The sequence below is a fragment of the Thamnophis sirtalis genome, unplaced genomic scaffold (genome assembly GCF_051295495.1).
Source record: "Thamnophis sirtalis isolate CommonGarterSnake01/CBP01778 unplaced genomic scaffold, rThaSir2_p1.2 scaffold_1, whole genome shotgun sequence".
NCBI lineage: Eukaryota > Metazoa > Chordata > Lepidosauria > Squamata > Natricidae > Thamnophis > Thamnophis sirtalis.
Window position 1 is genome coordinate 25844263 of NW_028261381.1, and position 22852 is coordinate 25867114.

Sequence of the window (22852 nt, forward strand, 5' to 3'; positions counted from 1 at the left end):
TACTTTTTCTCTTATGCGCATTTCAAAAAATTAAAATAGCTGAAATAGAGTGATGGGTCTAGCTGTAATATAATATATTAATAGTTAAAATACTTTTATTTGCTGTCTGAGAATATGTTTGTATGCAGGGTACACATGAGGCACAATTTATTTTTTGTAACTCAACATTTATCTTGAATTTCAATTTTTTTAATGAAAATTTTAAAAAACAAACTTTTACAAATATTTACTTCCCTCCCCCCCAAGCCCCCCCCAACCTCCCCCCCCGGACTTCCCAGAACCAATACAAGGTATAAATCTTTAACAAAAACATTCTAAAATAAGTTTAAAAAGAAAAAAAGTTAATAACATCTTTCACTTGAGCTTTAACTCCTCCTTGCTAGGCTAACTCTAAACAATTTATATCATTCCTGGTTTCTTTAGTCATAAACTGTCTGAAATTTCTTAATCCCATATTTATTTTGAGTATAATCAATCCATCTTTTCCACTCCAGTTTATATCTCTCGTTTGAATGATCCTTAAGATATGCAGATATTTTAGCCATCTCAGCTAGGTTTGTTACTTTCAATGTCCATTCTTGAATAGTAGGCAAATCTTCCTTCTTCCAGTATTGCGCCAACAGTCTAGCTGCAGTTATTAAATGCAAAATCAGGTTAATCTCTACAACTGTACAATCAGTAATTATACCTAACAAAAATAACTGAGGGGTAAACTTTATCCTTTTTAAAAGAACATTTTGCATAATCCACCATATTTTTATCCAAAATGCTTTAGCCTTTTTGCAAGTCCACCATATATATAAATTAGCTTTAATAGGATTCTTCAATGTGTATATTTAGTAGATTTCAAGAGGAAGAAATGGTGGACTGAAGACAGCTCTGTGAATAGCAATAGCAATAGCAGTTAGACTTATATAACACTTTACAGTGCTTTACAGTGCTTTACAGCCCCCTTTTGCAAAAAAACTGCCCATTTTCCACCCATTTTTTGCAAAAATGGGTGCAGTTTTGCCTTTCCCCCAGCCCTGCAGAGTGTTCCTGGGAGCTAGGAAGGACAAAAACTTTTTTTTCTTACTTGTTGAAATCTTGGTGCATCGTATACACCGTTGCGTCTTATAGTCCAAAAAATACACTATATAGAACAAAGTGTTCTCCACCCAGAGGATATAAAGAGGGAACATTACCACCAGCCTCCATCCCTCTTGGTTCACCAGTCGTGCAGTGGTTACTGATTTTCTCCAGAACTAGGGCCCATAGATCCCATCAGAAGGTCAAAACTTCAGCTTCTCTTCTGAGTGGGTCCTGCTTCTCTTGAGCCTTACGGAAACAAATGTGACAAATATGATTAATAATATCTCAGCTGTATTATGTAGAATATGGTGATTGATATAAAAACAATATATTGAAATATTGAATAACTAGTTGAATACGCCATAATGGAAGATATTAATGTAATAAAAATGTTGGTATTAATATTAGTTGCATAAATTTGTTAAATATAACAAATACGATTGATAATATTTTATCCATATTAAAAGATGTCATAATTAAGATAGGGGGACTGGTATAAAAATAACATACTGAAATATTGAATAACTCAACAATGAAAGATTATAATTGAATATAAAGATGTGTATTACTATTAGTACTATTAGTACTAGCTTGTTCAATGAAACAAATGTGATTGATACTAATTTTCTAGCATGAAATGTATGACACTCAGGTACTACACTGTTCACACGCTGATACTATTTGTAAAAGATAAAAAATTAAAAAGTGTATTTAAAAAAATAGATTTAGCTGCAAGCTTGAGTGAATGAATGCAGGCAAGTGGAGAGGGAAGGGGATGAGAGAATAATGATCCTGGAAGGCGGTAAATTGCTCACTCGTTCCCCAGGTCTGGTATTACTTTTCCAAATGAGAGAAACTCTAGTTTCAAAGTAGGGGTTCCTGTGCTGAATGTAAATTTGCTTAATACTTTAAATGATTGAAGAAAGCAAATGGACTTGATCATTGCAAGTATAACGATTAGGAACAGTTTTGCACGATAGTTTTGCTGCATAATATCCATTTAATCGGGCAATAGTGTGGAATAGCAAGGAAGTAAATTTTCCCTTTGAATTGGGCCAGGTATCCTGAGCAGCTGGATACCTCTTTCACCGTTTTGGGATTTTGTTTTTTTATTTTTATTGTTTGCAAAATTGTCTGTCTGTGGCCTTGGTGGTTCTCACATGATCCTGCATTTGACATTGCCAGTGTGACATTTTCTTAATAAGTGTTTAGGAAGTGATAATAGTTCTGAGTCATGGCTGACTGTGCCTGGCTGTTGGATGTAGTTTTTGCACAGTGAGACTTTATGGCCTGATTCGCTGAAATATGAGACTGCTTACAGATTCCATGCTGAGGAACAAAAGAATAATGGGCCGCAAAACACATTTTACTGCTATTAGCTTTTCAAGCAGATTGAGCCATTCACTAGTACGCTTGGCCAATTATATTTGCATTTGATCTTTGCCCGCTTCCTATTTCCAAAACTGAGATAGTTGTTTGCTTTCCTTTTCTTTCCTTTCTCCTTCCACCTTTGACCTGAAGCAAGAAAATACATTGGATTAATTATCAGCTAAGACTAAAGTAGAGATGAAAATTGACTGTATTGTCAATGTCATGCCTCCAGCATATAATTTGTGTATATACTGTTGTTGTTCCCTGGTGTATGTTGAGCCTCATCTAGTGGCTGGGGACAACTCTTTCATTTTTTGGAAATTGATTTGATGATGATTGACCCAAAAGGCATCTGTCCTCCCACCATCCCTCAATTCTGGGGGAAAAAGGTTCATCCTAAGAAACCAGACTCTATTTTCAGGTAGCAGAAACATCTAGAACAGGGGTATAAAACTCAAGGCCCACAGGCCGCATTCTGGTCGAGGGGATGTTTATATCTGGCCTGAGGGCCGCTTTGGAAACAGTGAAGGACCAGGCCGTGGTGCCTCTGCCAGTGAGAATGAAGCTCAGGAGGGCCCTACGTGGCCCTCTCAGGCTCCGTTTTTCTCCGTGATGGCCTCCTGCAGCCCTTTGTCAGCAAAAATGGAGTTCTGGATGGTGCACGCGTCCCCCCAGCCCCATTTTCCCTGGCAGAGGGCTAGCAAAACAAATTAAAAACAAAAGGAGAAATGTTTCCTCTTTTGCATTTGAGCATCCAGAAAGGGATAGGAAAGGAGAAAAGGAAAGAGGACAAAGAAAAAAGAAGAAACAATGGGAAGAGAGCAAGGAAGGAAAAATAAGGGAAGAGGGGAAGGGTGGGGAAGAGAATGAAGAGGGAGGGAAGAAAAGGGAGGGAGGAAGGTATTTGATATTTTACCTTCTCCATGCAAGTAAGAAACCCTGAAACTTTCAAAACATTCATAGTTGATCTTATAGCTTTTGTTGGCCTTTTAATCGTAATCTTTTTTCCCATTTAGTAATGTTGTCAAAAAGTAAATAAAGCTTCAAAATAGTATCTGATGCTAGCAAGGGGAATATAACATTTTAGATTCAGATATAATGGCTGACCTGCCATAATTTAGGTGGATCGGTTTGGATGGTGCTCTAAACATATTGACAGAAGTGAAATTGTTAGGCTGAGAAAAAAGGACAGTCCAATTGAAGAAGATCTGAAGAACTCTCTTCATCAGAATCAGCTGTGCTATATAGTTGTTTTCCAAGGCACAAAACAAATTTGCCACTCCATTTTAATTAGATATCGCTTCCTTCATAAAAGTAAACTATCATCAACTTTTTATCTCTAAAATGCATTTTAACTTTGCGGGGGTTTTTTTGGTTAAAAAACTTATTCCCAGCATTTTCTCTTATATTGATAGAGTTGCAATACACTTGGGGATAGTCGAGACTATAAAAACTGTAAAATACTGCCTGAATATTAACAGCAACTTATTTATGAAGCTAGAATACATTTAGAATACAGAAGGAGCACTTCATTACTTTTGATGTGTTTACCATGGCTTAATCCCTCTATTTTTTCCCTCCCTCCAGGAATTCCAGAAAGGAACTTAATGACATACGATTTGAGTTTACTCCAGGCAGAGGTAAGACTTTTAATTGAAATTATGTTTTTATGACTCCAAATGGAATTTCAGAAATTGATTTCTGTTTTATCGGCTTAGTATAAATTAGCTTCTATGAAATGTACCAACCAAATGTTTTAGACTATCCGAGTTCACCAAAACAAGCCTAGTGCCAAGTGTGCATGTTTTTAGTGGCATACCCTGTTTCCCCGAAAATAAGACCTCCCCAGATAATAAGCCCAATCAGGCTTTTGAGCGCATGCACTAAAATAAGACCTCCCCAAAAATATTGCAACACAGCAACAGCCATGAGTTGACCACACTTGCCTCCTCCTGCACCTCAAAAATAATAAGACCTCCCTGAAAATAAGGCCAAGCACTTATTTCTGGGGTCAAAAGAAAATAAGACCCTGTCTTATTTTTGGGGAAACACTGTAGTTATGGATTGAATGGTTGAACTAAGAAGATGTTGTATAGGCGAAGAATTGTCTGGCACTTTTGCTTGATTTTAATCTAGTGAGGTACAGTCCATTAATATCTTCCTGCTGATAGCTGATCTAATATTTCTGTACTAAATACAATGTTATGGTATGCCAGCAAATGGTCCTGATGTAAAAAACTAACCATAGGTAGGTAGAATCTAAACTATGCCAACAGCTTGATAATGATGCTTTTAATACCACCTCCCATATTCCTCTAGTTAACAGTTAACAGCTTGCAGTTACATAGGGATTCTTGGCTGATCCTTCTTTTAACTTCGCCCCTTAGTTCTTCTACTGCTTCTCCTACAGCTGAACATCCTAATGAAGTATTTATGATATCCTACACGGGTGGTCCTTGATGCACAACCATTCATTTCTCAAAATTACAATGGCACTGGGGGGAAAAGTGACTTCGAACTGGTCCTCGCACTTATAAGTGTCACAGCATCTCCATAATCATGTGATTAACCATTTGCAATCTTCCCAGCTGGCTTCCGATAAGCAGAGTCAATGTGAGAAGCCAGATTCACTTAAGGATCATGCAATTCACTTAACAATTGTGCCCCCCCCCCAAAAAAAGTTCGTGAAATCCAGTATGATTCACTTAGCAACCATCTTGCTTAGCAGTGGAAATTCTGATCCCACCTGTGGTCATAAGTTGAGGACTACCTGTAATGGGCATAACGGAAATCCAGAGAGAGGAAAAATGCGGACTGCATGGCTAATAGTGAAGAATGCTAGATTCTGTAGGCACAGCTTCTCCCAAGCTGCCTCTTTCTGCTTTAACCAAAGCTTGTTCGCATTTAAGCTTTGTAGGTAATTTTTTTAAAAGCTGCGGGTATTCAGGACAGTTGTGTTTTAATTGACCTTTCCTTTAGAAACCCTTTTATTTTTATTGTGGCCCAGGTGACTGTGCTTTAAAAGCAACCTCAATGCAAACGTTGTAAATAAAACAACAGGATTGTGTCTCTGTCTGACATTTGCAATATACACAGTTGAAGATACGATGGCTTGATATAGTTCTCCTGACACATGCATTTTGATCGTAACATAAAATGTTTCCTCACTGAAAATATCAGAAAGCAGAGTAATACAAGAATATATCAAGTTGAGATTGTTGGAACAACATAGCTTAGGAAGGCTAGAACAGACTATGAACAATAGTTACAAAAGGTACAGCAGCTTTCTATATTAATTTGCAGCTACTGTGTGTCAGCATTCCAAATATCATACTGAATTAAATCAGAGTCCAAGGCAGAGCTAAACTTAAAGTTCCAATTTAATAAGACAGACATGTTGGCACATCTGTGGGAATCCCAAATCTGAAAGCATCCTGGGTTCCCACCCAGTTGAAAGTTCAATATCTTGCCCCCACACCCATAATTCCATCACATGGTCCAATCTTCTTCGGCCACGCTGGCATTTCCACCCATCTAGTTCCGGTCAGGTGCAGAGGTGCAGAGACAAAGAATGATCTTGGGCTTCTAGAAAGGAATGACAACAATGCATTCTACAATTCTACTCCTTACTATTCCCCCTCCCAATTACTACATTAATGAAACAGCATAAATAATAGAGAGTGTGGCAGGCCAAAAATCCTAAAAGGAATATAACTGCAGGCCTGACACCATGTTTCCCTGAAAATAAGACAGGGTCTTATTTTCTTTTGACCCCCCCCCCAGGAAATAAGCGCTTGGCCTTATTTTCGGGGAGGTCTTAATTATTTTTGAGGTGCAGGAGGCAGCGAGCGTGGTCACCTCATGGCTGCTGCTGTGTTGCAATATTTTTGGGGAGGGCTTATTTTGGGGGGAGGGCTTATTTTAGCGCATGTGCTCAAAAGCCCGATTGGGCTTATTATCTTACTTTCATGGAAACAGAGTATAGGCAGAATTTTTCTCATGACGAAATGCTAGTGCTGTCCTTCAATTGCAAACCATTTGTGTAGACCAGAGGTGTCAAACTAGCAGCTTTCTGGGTGGATGGATTGCACACAGACCACGCCCACCCCAGCTCCACGAAGGGGGGAAACATCGTGAAATGTCATATGACAGCAACGTGATGCAGTGAGTTTGACACCCATGGTGTAGACCCAGTAGGAGGCTTCCAAGTTATAGTAACATTTAGCTGTAGATGTTTTATTACTCCCTCTAAATTGGGGAAAGGGAATAAATGTGTTATGTCCGGCAACCATGCTTGTTTTAACAACATTCTTACATTTTTGTATCTCTTTGAATAAAGATATCCCAATTATGTATTATGAGAGTATTTAAACAATAGACCTTTGTAGGATTTGTGAAGAATGTATCAGTTCTGTGGGGTCCTATTATGTTGAAATTACAGAGTAGTAAGTAATGGAATGCAAGTCGTTTTTAATGAAAATAGTTTTGATTCAAGCACATATTGGCAATAGATGTTCATAGAGTAAATAGACTTCTTATACAAATTGCCTTGGCTTATTGTTATTTTTTCATTTTTCCCCACTTTTATTAGGACTAATGCCTATTCATTTCACATTTTACAGACACAGCAGATGGTGTATCTCAAGAGCTGTTCTCTGCAGGCTTGGTTGATGGCCATGATGTAGTTATAGGTAAATTATGTTTCATTCTGAGATTATGTTATACCCAAAACACAGAACATTAAATGCATACAGGCTCATTCATAATATCATCCGTGCTTGGATTTTTATGAAAACACAAACAACCCACAGCATTCTTTTTTCAATTGACAAGGTATATTTCCCGATACGATTTAGACAAATTCTTCGCTTCACTTTATAGCAATAGCAATAGCAATAGCAGTAGACTTATATACCGCTTCATAGGCCTTTCAGGCCTCTCTAAGCGGTTTACAGAGAGTCAGCATATTGCCCCCAACAATCTGGGTCCTCATTTTACCCACCTCGGAAGGATGGAAGGCTGAGTCAACCCTGAGCCGGTGAGATTTGAACCGCTGACCTGCTGATCTAGCAGTAGCCTGCAGTGCTGCATTTAACCACTGCGCCACCTTGGCTCCTTTAGTTTAGGTGCTTCTTCTTCAGTTTGGTCTTTATGTTCTAAAAATCTTGTATTAGTGCCGCTGTTTTCTTCTGTCCTTTCTATTCCTTCTGACATGTCCCTTTGGATTGCGACTATTGTGTAATTGACCCTTGCCAGCCTTAATAACTTCAGTAAACCCCAGAAAATCAGAGAAACGGTTTAGATTCTATAGGATCTTCAAGACTGAAGGGTAACTATCTTCCACATCAGCAGCTACTTGGGAGCTAAAATTATTAAAGTGGTCTTTCCCAGCTTGGTACCAATCAAATGAGAAAAGTTGAAAGTATGTTCAAAATTTGGTGATTTCCCTGTTTTGTAACTCAAGCTCTCATTTTATAATCTCAGGGTGAAGAATTAAGTAAAATCCTCAATTTTAGTTTAAATCAGGAGGACAATAGAATCTTGAATTTACTTTAATTCCACTTAATATTGCTGACACTGTTCTGCATTTGTTCTTTACATAGATGCTGGAATTTGTTTGGGACTTTGATGGGAAACATCTTTCAAAGAATGCCAAAGATCTAGAGCTCTGTTTCTCGACCTCTGCAACTTTAAGATATGTGGACTTCAACTCCCAGAATTCCCTAGCCAGCATAATAACTGGGGAATTGTGGGAATTGAAATCCAAGGTTCCTAAAGTTATTGAGATTAAGAAACACTGACCTATAGATTCATTCAGTGAAATAGGCGTAACAGTGTCATTTGTGGGCCTTCACACATTTTTCTTTTTTTATTTATCTATGCGTATACACAATATTTTTAGAAATTATGTGCAAGGGAGGCATATAATATTTCATATTCTCCCATGAGAGATGCAAGTTGCAGCAAAAACATGTTTTGTGGTTGAGCTCTGTCACCTTCCAGAATGATGAGGAATCAGTGCCATCTCTTTGAATAAAATACCAGATATTTAAAGCAGCCAAACATCTTTTCAGAGCTTCTGCTTGATTTTTTTTAAAAGTATAATTTTATCAAATAGAAGAAATTTTGCCATTTCTTATAGTGTATACCTCATCGTTTATAAACAATTCTTCCTGCCATCCTTCGAATGAATATTTTTCTGTAATTTGAAATGGCAAGGATAAATTGAACCTTCTTTTTTCCAGGAAGAAAAATGTAGCATACATTTTTTCCCTCTGTTTGCATTTCAAAGAATCCTGTGAATTACATGCCATTTTTCAGGTGAAAGGTGCAGAAAATTGACCTGTTGTTGGTGTGAGAAAAATACAAAAATTGAATTTAGTGGAAGTGCTTTGAGATCTGAGATTCTATTTATTTTCTATAAATAATAGAAAATTGGAAAACCCAGATGAACAGGGCAATATTTTTCTTTATCTCTATATTGTATATTAATAACTATATCAAATAAATCTGAAAACTTCTGACAACATGCAGAGATAGAAAGTCTTATTGCATGTGTAGGATAAGCACACTTCAAGCACATTTTCTGTGTGGCGTTGATTTAAAGGAAACGTGTGGTGTTTAAAAAGATTTGATATGAGGTTCAACATAGGTTTAAAAATAGAAATAATTTCAAGTCGGTGCATCTGTAAAATAGAGAAATTTTAATTTTTTAATGACTTTTTACTTCAAAAGATAACTCTTACATGTGTTACAAAGTGCAAGTAACTTTGCTTGAATTCATCAGTTCTAGTTGTGCCTGTCATTTCCATTCTAACTTAAATTTAAATGCACTCTTCAGAATAAAAGCCTCTTGGCTTATATCGAACCATAAATCAGCACTTAGCCTGATGCCTCTAATAAAAGTGAGATTTACGGCCCATTTCCTAAAGCAGGGTCATCCGTGAATTTACCTCATTCATTCATTTCCAAAACATTGCTTGCATTATCCATAAATAAATTGCTCCAGATCAGATTATTTTTGTAAAAGTAAAAGGTAATCCTCTCTTCCTATAGACACACTTGCATGCACACACATACATACACAACATGTTTATGATGCTAGAGACACATCTCCTGCATTCCCTTTTTACCCTTGCCAACATGGCCAATGATAAGCGAATTCTTGCCGTTTTTGCTTGCAGAGTTTTGCAGGAAGCCATCACAGCCAAAAACATGACCTGGGGGGTCGGGAAAGGAGAAAAGGAAAGAGGAAAGGCAAACAAAAAGATGGGAAGAGAGCAAGGAAGGAAAAAAAGTAAAGAGGGGAAGCAAGAAAAAAGAATGAAGAGGGAAGAAAAAAGAAGGAATGGAAGGATCCCCCCACTCCTGCCCGGGTCAGCACAGGTGCCCGACACGAGTGACACTGAGCTGACCATGCCCATTCTGGCCCCACCCACCCCAGTTCCCTGAATTCAAACACAACCCTCATGAAATCGAATTTTGACACCCCTGTGTTAGGCTAATAAGAAGGGATAACTTTCAATAGTTACACTTGTTAATATGAATCAAGAAACTTATAAAAGCCCTTTTAGTTTTAGCTTTTATTTCCTGTCAAAATGGCATTTTAGTTCACTGGAGATTGAGTAGGAAGAGATGGGACATCTCGGCGGCCAATTGCATGTATTGCTAAACGTGAAGCTACAAGAAGAGGCCGAGCTAGAGATAAAACTAAGAGAGGCTTTGCTAAGGGGAAAAAAACTACAGTTAACAAAGTTAAGTGTTCCAGCTAAATTAAGTGATTTTGGCAGTAAACTGCAATGATGTCTCTACGACACAACACATAACATGTACTGATGTCATTATATAAATGCTCTGAAGATGTGCAAGGGTTCTATCATCTGATGTCAGTCATCTCATTTACCTGATGACATAATCGCACAGGTTTTATTATTTGCCTACCCTTTTCTTCCCGCAAATGCTGAGGGGTCAGCTAGAACAGGGCTGTGAAACTCGCGGGCCATGGGCCAGATGCATCACACATTGGCCACACCCACATTCAGTTTAGCGAAGGGCGGGAAAGTCCCGATGCGTCATGTGACGACGACGTGACAACGGGAGTTTGACACCCCTGAGCTAGAACCTTCACTAGGCAAAGCAATTGTCCTGAAAAGTGAAAGTCTTGGGCCATTGGACCCCTAAGTTTAACATTCCAGCAGAACAGCTAAGAAGAGCCTAACTAATCAGAGCTGCTGTACTTAGCTTGCTAGATATTACAGTTCTTCCTGAGAGGCTGAATGTGAAATCTCCACTGTAAAATAATTGTATATTTCTGTGAAGGAATATTCTCTGGTGCCACATTTGCTTATGAAAGTTATATTTGATTTTTCTTTCTGAATATGTATACGGAGAGCAAGAGGTGTTAAAATATGCATGAAATAGATTTGTGGCAAGAGTGAATGAAGGGCTTACTGTTAGTTTCATGCAAAGTATGGTAAAAAAGAAAAACAAAAGTTAACTGAAATGGCACACTATATAACATCATTTCTCAGTAGCTCAAAAAGATCACGTGCAGGAGTTTGCCTAAAGCATCTGAAGGATAGAAAAACAATATCGTTTCTTTGGAAAAAGCCATCGTGGTTTATTCTGTGACTCCCCTTTCTTAAATGGAAACGTTGCTGAGTTTGGTTTACATTACAAAAGTTATCAACATTCAGCTTCTACCTAATTAGCAAAGGTCTTTGTAATTCAAAGACAAGAGAATATTTCAAGAACTATCAATACTTGCCATGCTTTCTTTTCTCTGCTGCTGTGTGAGAAATTGGTTAAGTGAGGTTTGCCCCATTTGATGACTTTTCTTGCCATTTTTTGTTAAGTGAATCACTGCAATTGTTAAATTAGCAACACGGTTGTTTAATGAATCTGACTTCCCCGTTGACTTTGCTCGTCAGAAGATTGCAAAAGGTGATCACATGACCTCGGGACACTGCAACCATCAGACATATATGAGTCAGTTGCTGAGCAGCTGAATTTTGAGCGCGTGACCATGGGGATGTTGTAATGGTCGTAAGTGTGAAAAATGGTCATAAGCGTTATTTTTAGTGCTGTTGTAACTTCGAACAGTGACTGAATGAACTGTTGTAAGTTCAGGACTTACCTGTATTAGCATTTTTTGACCTCAAAGCCACTTGGGCTTTTGATGATAAAACTAGATCCAAGAATGTCCTTGGATTGTGTTTTTTCCTTCAGGAAAAGGACAATTCCATCCCATTGTATTCATTTTGAGAACCAGCCTGCAAAAAACATTCCGGTGGTTGTTATATGGTTTCAGTCCTTGGCTGTCCTCCAACCAATTATACTTCCAAGCACAGATTCAATACCTACATGACCAATGGCAAGGAGCTTGCAAGCTAAGCAGGGTTGGACCTGTTTTTTTAACATGGACATCCCTTGGCTGTTGGTTAAACTGAGATATGAGAAGTAATTCCATAAAGTGATGGCAAATGTTATTGATACTTTTGTCATTATGGGTAATCCTCTTCTTGCAACTGTTTGTTTAATGAGTGAGACAACCATTCCTGGTACTTATAACAGCTCACCTGAGACAGTCCTTGTCTCATGAAATCAAAATTTAGGCATCTTGCAACCTGCATGTATTTACAATGGTTGCAGCATCCTGGTTTTCAGGTGATCATCATTTACGGACTTCCCAGCTGGTTTCTGACAAGCAACGTTAATGTGTGTGTAGGGGGGGGATGCTGGATTCAGTTAATGACTGTGTGATTCACTTAAGTGACCGCAACCATAAAGGTCATACAATTGGACACAAGTCACTTAACAAAGCTCCAATCCCTATTGTGATTGTAAGTCGAAGATTACCTCTACCTTCTTCAGTTCCCTATAAAACTTACTTTGATGTATCCATGAAATCACTACAAGGAACTGGGTTCGAAGGAGGTATCATTTGTCCTTAAGACAGTGATACCTTGCCTCAAATCCTCCAGTGAGCTCAATACTTGAAAGCAGGAAGGGCAGAATAGAACTGAAGGATCTTATTTTATGTTTAGGCACTTTTGGTGTACAAGATTCCTCATTCTAGAAATGACGCTGGTAGCAACAGTGATAGTTCTTCCACTTCCAGCACTTACAATGAAAATTAAGCCATATTCAATACTGTGTTTTCCCGAAAATAAGACAGGGTCTTATTTTTCTTTTGTCCCCCGAAATAAGCGCTTGGACTTATTTTCAGGGAGGTCTTATTATTTTTGAGGTGCAAGAGGCGGTGAGCATGCATGGCTGCTGCTGTGTTACAGTATTTTCAGGGAGGGCCTATTTTCAGGGGAGGGCTTATTTTAACACATTCGCTCTAAAGTCCGATTGGGCTTATTTTCCGGGGAGGTTTTATTTTCAGGGAAACAGGGTATTTTTGATTTTTATGTGTATACAGAGGATGCTGATTTTGGTTTTCTATTCCTAGCTTATTCATGCAAGTAATAAATAATAGATTTAGCAATAGATTATGCATAGTAACATTAGCTATTGGGTTGTCGTGCTCATTCAAAGTGAATATAAATGTAAAATTAAAGACACGATGCAGACGTACTATTTCTCAACTTTCTCTTTATGAAGCCCAACAAGGAGTGATCCTGATGAAGGTACTCCTGAAAAAATTACATTATTTTCTTTATTCTAGGGCAGTGTTTTTCAACCACTGTGCCGCGGCACACTAGTGTGCCGTGACATAGTGTAAGGTGTGCCGTGGGAGAATTACTTTATATATAGTCAATATAGGCACAGAGTTAAAAATTTTTAACATTTTCTAATGGTGGTGTGCCTCGTGATTTTTTTCATGAAAAAAGTGTGCCTTTGCACAAAAAAGGTTGAAAAACACTGTTCTAGGGAGGGAAAAATTATGTTAACCTTGACTTCAGGCTGAATGCCTCCTTTTATAAATGTCTGGTAGAAAATGTCTCATTTTGCTCTTCATATGTAAATGCCTTCTATTTATTAACTAAATACCGTGTCACTTGGTGTGTACTCCATGCTTTTCATGCTTTGTTTTCCCCAGTTGCTGCTAATTTACAAAAAATAGTAGATGACCCCAGAGCCTTGAAAACATTAACCTTTAAACTGGTAAGTAAAAATACCGTTGGAGGTGAAATAATGTAAGTAAATGGGAAAGAATTACTGATCTTTTTGAGCAAGGTACTTTCTTCATTTCTGGGCTTTATTAGTCTTTTTTTTTTTTTTTTTTTAAACTGAACCTGACCTTTCAAGCATTTTATTAGTCTTTGCAAAATGAAGTTAGAAAGAAGAAAACAGCCTTTGTCGCTTTAAAAAAAAAATTTCACTGGCTGGAAATCATAATTTATCAGAAAGGAAAAGAAAAGCCAGCACTCATCTATCAATCTCTGGTGAGCTGACAAACCCTGACATATATCTTGTGTCCTTGTATCTCCTGGTGCCTCCCATGTATGGGCTGACAGCGGTAGGACTTTCTGATTTGTGTTAGTTGAATCCCTGAACCTACAATAATTTATTTCTTAAGAAGACAGTAAAACTAAGCTTGGGCATCTGGCGTGAAGTTTGCATTTTTCTGGGTAAATGGCTTACTGTTTGGGAATTGTAGAAATCATGATGTATTTCCTGAAGTCCGGAAGGCAATAACAATAGCCATTTTTCATTTTCATTTTTTTTTTCATTTTCCCTTTATTTGTATGCCGCCCTTTTCCCTGGGGGGGACTCAGGGCGGCTCACAGTTCAAAAAAGGGGGGGGGGGAAGGACAAACAATTTCCAACATACAGACAATACAACATATTAAAAAACACAATAGCCACACAAATTCGAGTGGGGTTAGAGTCTTAACCCCAGGCCAGCCGGGACAGCCAGATCTTTAGGGCGGCGCGGAAGGACTGGAGGGTGGTGAGGGTCCGAATCTCCACGAGGAGTTCGTTCCAGAGGGTCGGTGCAGCCACCGAAAAGGCTCTCCTCCGGGTAGTTGTCAGTCTACACTGGCTAGATGATGGAATTCGGAGAAGGCCTAATCTATGCGATCGTATCGGTCTAGTGGAGGTAATTGGCAGTAGGCGGTCTCTCAAGTACCCAGGTCCAATACCACGAAGGTGATAAGTAGCACCTTGAATCGCACCCGGAGATCAACAGGTAGCCAGTGCAGCTCACGGAGGATAGGTGTTACGTGGGTGAACCGAGGTGCACCCACGATCACTCACGCGGCCGCATTCTGGACCAGCTGAAGTCGCCGAATGCTCTTCAAGGGCAGCCCCATGTAGAGCACATTGCAGTATTCCAGCCTAGAGGTCACAAGGGAACGAGTGACTGTTGTGAGGGCCTCCCGGTTCAGGTAGGGAGGAATGTAGCCATGCTATAGGACAGTGATGGCGAACTTTTTTGCTTGTCTGGGCCGCAACCCGGAAGAGGAGCTGCCCAGGCCGCATGTGAGCATCAGAAAATGAACTTCCTGTTTCCGGCGCATGGAGCCATGTCACCTGGCATGCACGGCATCACCTGTTCCTCTTCCAGGTTTCTGTCACGCATGTATGCGTGACGATCAGCTGTGCAGCGCGCCTGCTCATGCCAGAAAACGGAAGTCAAGCTCTTCCAGTTTCCACTACTGCCGCACGCACGAAGGCCAGCTGATTGTCGCACGTGCATGCATGCCAGAAACCCAGAAGAGGAACGGGCGATGCCGCGTGTGCCAGGCGTGTGCCACTTCGGGCATGCATGCCATAGGTTCGCCATCATGGTTATAGGATGTTTAGCTGTCCTCAGCTATAGTTAGTTTGTTCACCCATCGTACTTCCTCTTGCTTTTGCTTTTTTCATGGGACCCAATTCACCTATTTGATCTGCATCTCTCTCATGCTTAATAGTTTGGAAATGAAATCATGGGTTCCTTCTGAAGATACATGTCAGCTTGGGCCCTCAGATAAAATAAAACCCTTTTTGAATAATTCCCCCCCCCCCTCTTTCCATAGCCATTTATCTCACTATAAAATGCTCCTTTTGGAGAGCATTGGAGAGACGGGTTGAGAGGTGCTCATGGATAGTCAGATATTCCCATAGGAAATCAAAACGTTCTGATTCAGCAACTCCTCTTCCCTACTATTATTCCTCATTGTTGAAGGAAGCCCTTGTTTTATTTTTGTTTAAAACATTTATATTAGGCTTCCCATTTAAAGAAAAGAGTGTTTTGTGATGATTCAAGGGAAAGTGGGCCACCATTTCCGGCTTCCCCCACGGACTTTACTTGTCGGAAGTTGGTTAGGAAGGTCTCAAATGGTGACTCCATGACTCCCAGATGCCGCAATTGTTACAAATGCCTGCGGTTTCCAAGTTCCCAAATTTTGATCACATGACCCTTGGGGACATTGCAATGGTTGTTAAGTGTAAGGACTAGTTGCGAGCCAATTCTTTCAGTGCCATTGTAGCTCAAATTGGTTGCTAAACAAATGGTTATTAGCCGAGGACTATCTCTAATAGGGACACAGTGGCTCAGTGGCTAAGACTGATCGAAGCTTGTCGATCAGAAAGGTCAGCAGTTTGAATCCCTAGCACCGCGTAACAGAGTGACCTCCTATTACTTGTCCCAGCTTCTGCCAACCTAGCAGTTCGAAAACATGTAAAAATGCAAGTAGAAAAATAGGACCATTTTTGGTGGGAATGTAACAGTGTTCCATGCACCTTCGGTGTTTAGTCATGCAAGCCACATGACCACAGAGACGTCTTCGGACAGAGCTGGCTTTGAAACAGAGATGAGCACCCCCCCTAGGGTTTGGAACGACCAGCACATTTGTGCGAGGGGTGCCTTTACCTTTACTTTATCTGTACAGTAAAGGATTAATGTGTAGATATGTCTCTGTGCTTTGTGACCTCATATTGGTTACATAACCACAGAAATTACTTTGGACAACGCTGGCTCAACTGCCCTTGCAATGGAGATGTGCACTGGAGATGCATCATAGTCAGCTATGATGTGCGGAGTAAAATCTGCAGGGGCTCCTTACGTGTCTGTGTTGTGAACAGTTGCAGAGCCGTTTCGAGAGAGGTGCCATCAAAGAGATCAACCAGCAATAATTATGACTAAGTGGAATGTCAGTTTTATAATTGGACTAGGAAACAATGTAATCATTGTGTCAGAATAATAACATATAGCACATTCAGTTTTCTCAACAGCTCCCCCTCCAAGCCATGATCTAGAAACAGTTCTGTTAGGCCATCATTACAATCCTATTTAAGTTTGAAGAACTAATTTTTCAGTAGCTAAAGTGGCTTATTACTGTATCAGACTCAGAATGATATTTGCAATTGGTAACAATAGCCATAGCAAATGTTTCTCCCTATATTGTAGATCAGCGGCCCCCAACCTTTTGGGCACCAGGGACTGGTTCCATGGTGTTGTGGCCCACCAGCAGAGCTGACAGCAGATTCAGACAGGTTGGGAAGGAACATGGGCCAGTCCTGGAGTCTGGGGAAGGCTCTGACGAGTGCTCTGTGTCAAAGGTAGAGATGGGGCCAGGGGCGTCTGACAGTTATCAGCTGCCTTCAGAGTCAAACATCAGTGAGACAGACGAACAGCTGGAGGCTGTTCCAAGTGTGTGCATGCGCAGAGCTTCCAGAAGAGAACAACTAAGGAATAAGGGTCAATTTGGGAGTAAAGGCACAGAGGGACAGTGAATGGCCCCTCCCATAAGGAATAAAAGAGGAGCGAAAGGGGAGTGAAGTTTGCAGGAGACAATTAGTTCATGCCTGCATTCTTGCCAAGTATTGCAGCGTCCGAAAGATACAGGCCTGGCCACTCTCCAAGCCTGATAAAGGTCGGTAATTGTGAACTATATTAAAAACTGTGGGCCAGGACTTTGCTGGAGAGGAATTCATTGTAAATTAAATAAAAGGGGTTTATCGGGATAAGGACTCAGCTTCATGCTGCTGGGGAAGCCTAGGTCGGAACACATGAAGAGAAATTTTTCCATAGACTGAAGGGGACCTGGTTTTGTGTCCTGCAGATGAGGCTTTGTTTGTTTCTGCGGACTGTGCCATGCCGCGGCCCGGTGCCAGTCCATGGACCAGAGGTTGGGGACCCCCATTGTAGATAGTTATCGTCTGACTTCCATTTTTTCAGCAACCCTTCAAATTTATCCGTGGTGTGGAAAAAAGTGGACATAAATGGTTCCCAAAGTTCTGGTCATCATAGCCACCCCCATGTTGGGGCAATAGCAGTTAGACTTATATACCGCTTCATAGGGCTTTCAGCCCTCTCTAAGCGGTTTACAGAGTCAGCATATTGCCCCCAACAACAATCCGGGTCCTCATTTTACCCACCTCGGAAGGATGGAAGGCTGAGTCAACCCTGAGCCGGTGAGATTTGAACAGCCGAACTGCAGTCAGCTGAAGTAGCCTGCAGTGCTGCATTTAACCACTGCGCCACCTCGGCTCTATATATGTTGTGATTGTGATCTAAGCACTTGAGTGCTCAGCTCATGATTTATGCTGTCACAGGGAGCTGTAGCTATGCAATCATCATATGCAACCTTCTGATAAGAAAAGTCAAATGGGAAAGCCACCAGGGCGACTGCATTTTGCTCTGGTAAATGGCTCCTGCCTGCAATCTCTGCCAGCCCTTCCTCAACCTGCTCATGGCCTGCACTATGCAAAATGACTCCCATCTTTTGGGATTATGAGAGCAACTGGGGTTGCCAGCACTAAGCAATATGGTCATGTGACATCACCCTTTACAATAATAGCAATTGTGGTCCCAATTACTGTTGTAACTTGAGGGCTACCTGAACAATGTTTTGGGTTCTGCAGGTGAAATGTGATTTATACGTAGCAACAAAACGTACACACACACACACACACACACACACACACACACACACACACACACTTCTCGCAATCAGCAGTGTATATTATTGTTAGTAATCCCCAATAACAATAGAAGAATGAGCTTTCTCAAATGAACCAGGGTTGAGTAATTTGAAATCCACCAATTAATCAGGGAATGTTCAACACAATGAGCTGCCCTTCTTACAATTTGGTAAATGAAAGATATGAATTCAGGCTCTCCAGCAGTAAAAGCATCTGCTGCGATCCGTGGCAAAATGTGTAGCTTCTTCATTGACAACTTTCTCTAAAATGGTTTCCTCATAAAGTGATGCCTTAGCTTCTTCCTACAAAATATGACAAAACTGTATAGGCGTAACAGCATAACTTGTGACCGCTTCAACAAAATTGATCTATTGGATGCACATCTTGATGAATGTTGGGTTGTATTATTTGTATCGTAATTTTATTGAAAAGGCTCTAGGAGGCACGTTCAGTGCACAAAACCCTCGTTGTTGCCTGTAGTGTAAGTATTTTTACTGTAATGTTTAAGAGCATAATGACATTCCTAAAACAATTGACAATGCATGATTAATGGCATATGTAGCAAATTTGCCTTCTGGTATCAATCTGTGGTTATGTTGGACAATCTGAAGACTATTTTTTGAAAACTAGCCTGCTTTAAATAGAAAGTGTCCATGTTTAGACTGTTGGTGTAATTAGTAATATTGATTGAAAACTCTATGTCAATAATTTTTTGAAAACTTTAGTTAACAATAATCAGCTATGCTGACCCCATTATATTCAGTAGCAAATTGGTTCAGGCCAGTTCAAGATATTTGAAGTTAAAGCTACTGATTTATCTAGGAGTTAGTTTCACTGAATTCTGTTACCCCATTCTGAATAACCACATACAATATAAATTCACATGAATTGTCTAGACATTTACATAGACAATACCAGTAAATTTAATACAGTACTACCAAACCTGTATATAGCATATGAATCATCCTCTTACACAACAATCAAAGGACTATTCATTTATATTAAAAGCTACATTGCTTCTATCAGAAAGTGTATCTAAACCTCACTTTTGCAATGGTAATGTCAAATAATGGTACAGGAAGAGAGGCAGAGTTGAAAAGAGAGCAGATAAAATCTTTTAACTGCCATGTTCACTCAAGGCGTCTTGACTGAATATTTCACCTGCATAGATGAAATATAATTTTAAAGCACCAGGCTAGAAAGCAAGAGATCCATGGGTGGACCGCTATAGGTTTGGGAGAACCCATAGCTAATGTTATGGCCGGTTTGGAGAACTCCCACCACTGGATGCCCCTGCCCACCCCTCCCCTTCCAGGAGTCTCCATGTGGCCTGTTTTGGATGTGAGATAAGTGCCCATTCAGAAGCTCAGGGAGGAGGGGAGGATATGGGCCTCCCGGAACAAGCCCGTTTACAGCCTCCGGAAATCCAGAAATGGGCCCATTTCCAGCCTCCAGGAGTCCCGGGGAGGCAGTTTTTGCCCTCCTAGAAGCTCAAGGAAAGCCTCTGGAGCCCGGGGAAGGCAAAATCCCTCCCCCTGGCTGTGGTTCAGGAGGCCGACTAGGCCATGGCCACGCCCACCCAGCAACCAGGCAGAGAACCCATTGCTGAAATTTTTGAAGCCCACCTCTGAAAAGACCCATGAATTCAAGTCAGGACTTAGGCATGAAAGCCAGTTGGGTGACCTTGGGACAGTCAATCCCTCTCAGCCTAATTCACCTTACAGGGTTGTTGTTGTGGGGAAAATATGAGGAGAAAAGTGTGTTGGATATGCTCACCGCCTAGAATTATTTGTAAAAAGAAAGGAGGGGGAATGGGAGGGAAGGAAGGAAGGTTGACATTCTCTCTCAAGAGCATTTCCCACCCTCCTTTAAGGACCTCTAACCCTGTTCCTTTGGCATTGTGTTTTTCAGGCTTCTGGTTGCGACGGTACGGAAATCCCCGACGAGGTAAAATTGATTGGGTTTGCTCAGTTAAGCGTCAGCTGATGCCAAAGCACCTGACCCTCCCCACCCCCCACCCCCCAGCAAAAGGGTGTGATTGCGAAGAGGCCAGCTTTACATTGTGAAGGAAATTTTTCAAGCACCACACACGGAGTTCCGCTTCATCCAGTAGCACCTCACCAGGTTGGAACAAGCGAAAGCCCACCGCTCCGCCACTCCTTGCTAACATTCCAGAGGCCACTCAGTGCTGCTTCAGCAGTTGGGATGGATTTCTCCGACGAGAGAACAGACGGATCGGAAATGCACTTGAGTGGCTGTATCCATTGGTTACAAAAGGAATCTGCTGCCAGAGCTATTTCTTCTTTAATTCAGACAAAACAGTCATTATTTAGTGGACAATTCTGATTCGTTGGTTGTTATGTAGAATGAACGTGATTATAAACGATAGGGTTTATTAGCCAAACTTGAATTCCTGATTTAAAACCAACTGTGAATTCCCCCCCCCTTTTTATTTATGCAATATATATCCTCGCTGTATGAAATTGGACTCCCCTCCCCTTCATGATTTATGTGCTAGTTGCAGTTAAATTATGTTTATTTAAAGGGAAGCGGAGATTTCTCTTTGAAGTATTTGTCACAATCCCTAGTTTTGAACTGATGTAGGCATTAGTTTTGGGTTTTGTTTGGTTTGCGTGTTCCTTTAAGCATCCCTCATTGGATTGTCAGTGGCGTGGGAGGTGCCTTGCAAATATTAACGTTCTAAGATTGTGCCTGAACCTATGCTAAACCAAGCTCATCTCATTTTTAGACACACACCGTGCTTCAATTTTCTGAGTCATGAGAATGATTATTATAGCAGAGACTCAAAAGACAAATAAATTACGGCCTACTTTGTTGGGGGAATCTATAAGCTGAACCGTGTAAACAGTTGCCATTAAGCTAAAATGCCTTTGTTTTACCCGTCATGGATTTGGTTTATAATTAAGAGATAGGAATTGTTTCATAATAATAAAACTTGAAAAGAATCCGAGCTTTACTTGAAATTCTGCAGAACATCCAGGTGGAGTGCAAATAATAAGAAAGGGCTTTGTGCAATGGTTTCAGTGGTGAATGAAAATCGAAAAAATGAAACAAGAAGAAGGTGTTACACAATATTTAAACATTTCTGACCAAAGTAGTCATAAGATTAATCTGTGGCATAGATATTTTGAAGTTAGTGATTTTTGGAATGAGATTTCAGTCTGATACATTTTCAAAGGTGTGGACTTACTGGATGTCCCACATAAAACCAACTCCTTGCTAAGTTTAGGTAAACGGCAGCTCTCTAACCTAAGGGGAAAATGGCAAATGTGTTATTTAAAAGTTATTTATAATACCTTGTCATTAATGTTTGAGGTGTTCTAGACCATTGGCATACAATTCAATGTAATTTCATTCCATTCTGTTGTTTACACAATGATTACTTAAAGACTGACTGCAGAGGTAAAGGAAAATAAAGGTGTATTGCACAAATAGATTGCTGACTTTTCTTTCACGATGCATCTAGATTTACTTCGAATTATTCTCTCCTTATTTTCTCATGTCTTAACTACTAGCCATCCATGGATCGAAACACAAAAGGTCAGTTTTTTTTATCCCTTTGGTCATTCTTTTTTGTTCATTGTGAGTCACAGAAAGTGGCATTTTGAGCCAATCTTGACTGATCTTGAAAAAAAACTGTATGGAATTTAAATCTGATTAGTATTTGGATAGGAGACCACCAGGAAATCCCAGAGCTGCAGACTACTTTGGAAAGTTGAAAAAAACAGTCCTGGAAAAGAAAAAAATAGTAAAGTGCTTCTGTTCTACATTGCCAAGGAAATTATAGGAATCTATCAAAATAATCTTCAGTGGTTGAGTTTGGTGGAAGGGTCTCCACCCACTTTCAGTTACAATTCCTGTTAATGTAGTTGTTCAAAGCAAGTGCACACAGCCATATTGTTAGTCGGGTGAACTGCAAGATACCCAAAACTGCACTTGCTACTGCATTCTGGACCAATCACAACTCCTGGATGATCTTCAAGGACAGCCCCATGTAGAGCGTGTTGCAGTAATGCATACAGGAGGTGACTCTTGCACGAGTGACTTAAGAATAAACCAGGATGAATAGTTTCACTTAACACGCTACGCCAAATCGGAACGGACCATGTTATATCTTATGTATGAACTGGTTATCGTTTGATGACACGCATGTACTACTGCGCCTTTGACAATTATATGGAAATTATGGCGCAGATGTGGATATTCCCCCACCCCCTGTGATGCTGGGGCTAGTCCAGAAGTGGTATTCAGCAGGTTCTGACCAGTTTTGGAGAACTGGTAGTGGAAATTTTGAGTGGTACAGGGAACCTGTAAAATACCACCTCTGACAGCCCTGTCCCCATCTATTCTCTGCCTCCCAAGTTCCAGCTGATTGGGAGGAAATTGGGATTTTGCAGTAACCTTCCCCTGCCACACCCACCAAACCACGCCCCCAGAACCGGTAATAAAAAAATTTGAATCCCATCACTGGGCTAGATGGCACTAATAAGTTTAATTGTTGCCAAGCCTACTGTGCTCATTTTAA

The 22852-nt window shown here is 40.3% G+C and overlaps 1 protein-coding gene across 2 annotated transcripts in view; it reads left to right on the forward strand.

Moving 5' to 3' along the window:
* STK39 (serine/threonine kinase 39) overlaps positions 1–21763 on the forward strand; it is a 127932-nt gene extending 106169 nt beyond the window's left edge. For both annotated transcript variants that reach the window (XM_014063738.2, XM_014063740.2), the window contains exons 15-18: positions 4030–4082; positions 7065–7133; positions 13490–13554; positions 20218–21763. In XM_014063738.2, coding sequence (XP_013919213.1) covers positions 4030–4082; positions 7065–7133; positions 13490–13554; positions 20218–20292 — 262 coding nt within the window. In that variant the 3' untranslated portion in view covers positions 20293–21763. The remainder of the gene's footprint in view (positions 1–4029; positions 4083–7064; positions 7134–13489; positions 13555–20217) is intronic.
* Positions 21764–22852: the final 1089 nt, after the last annotated feature.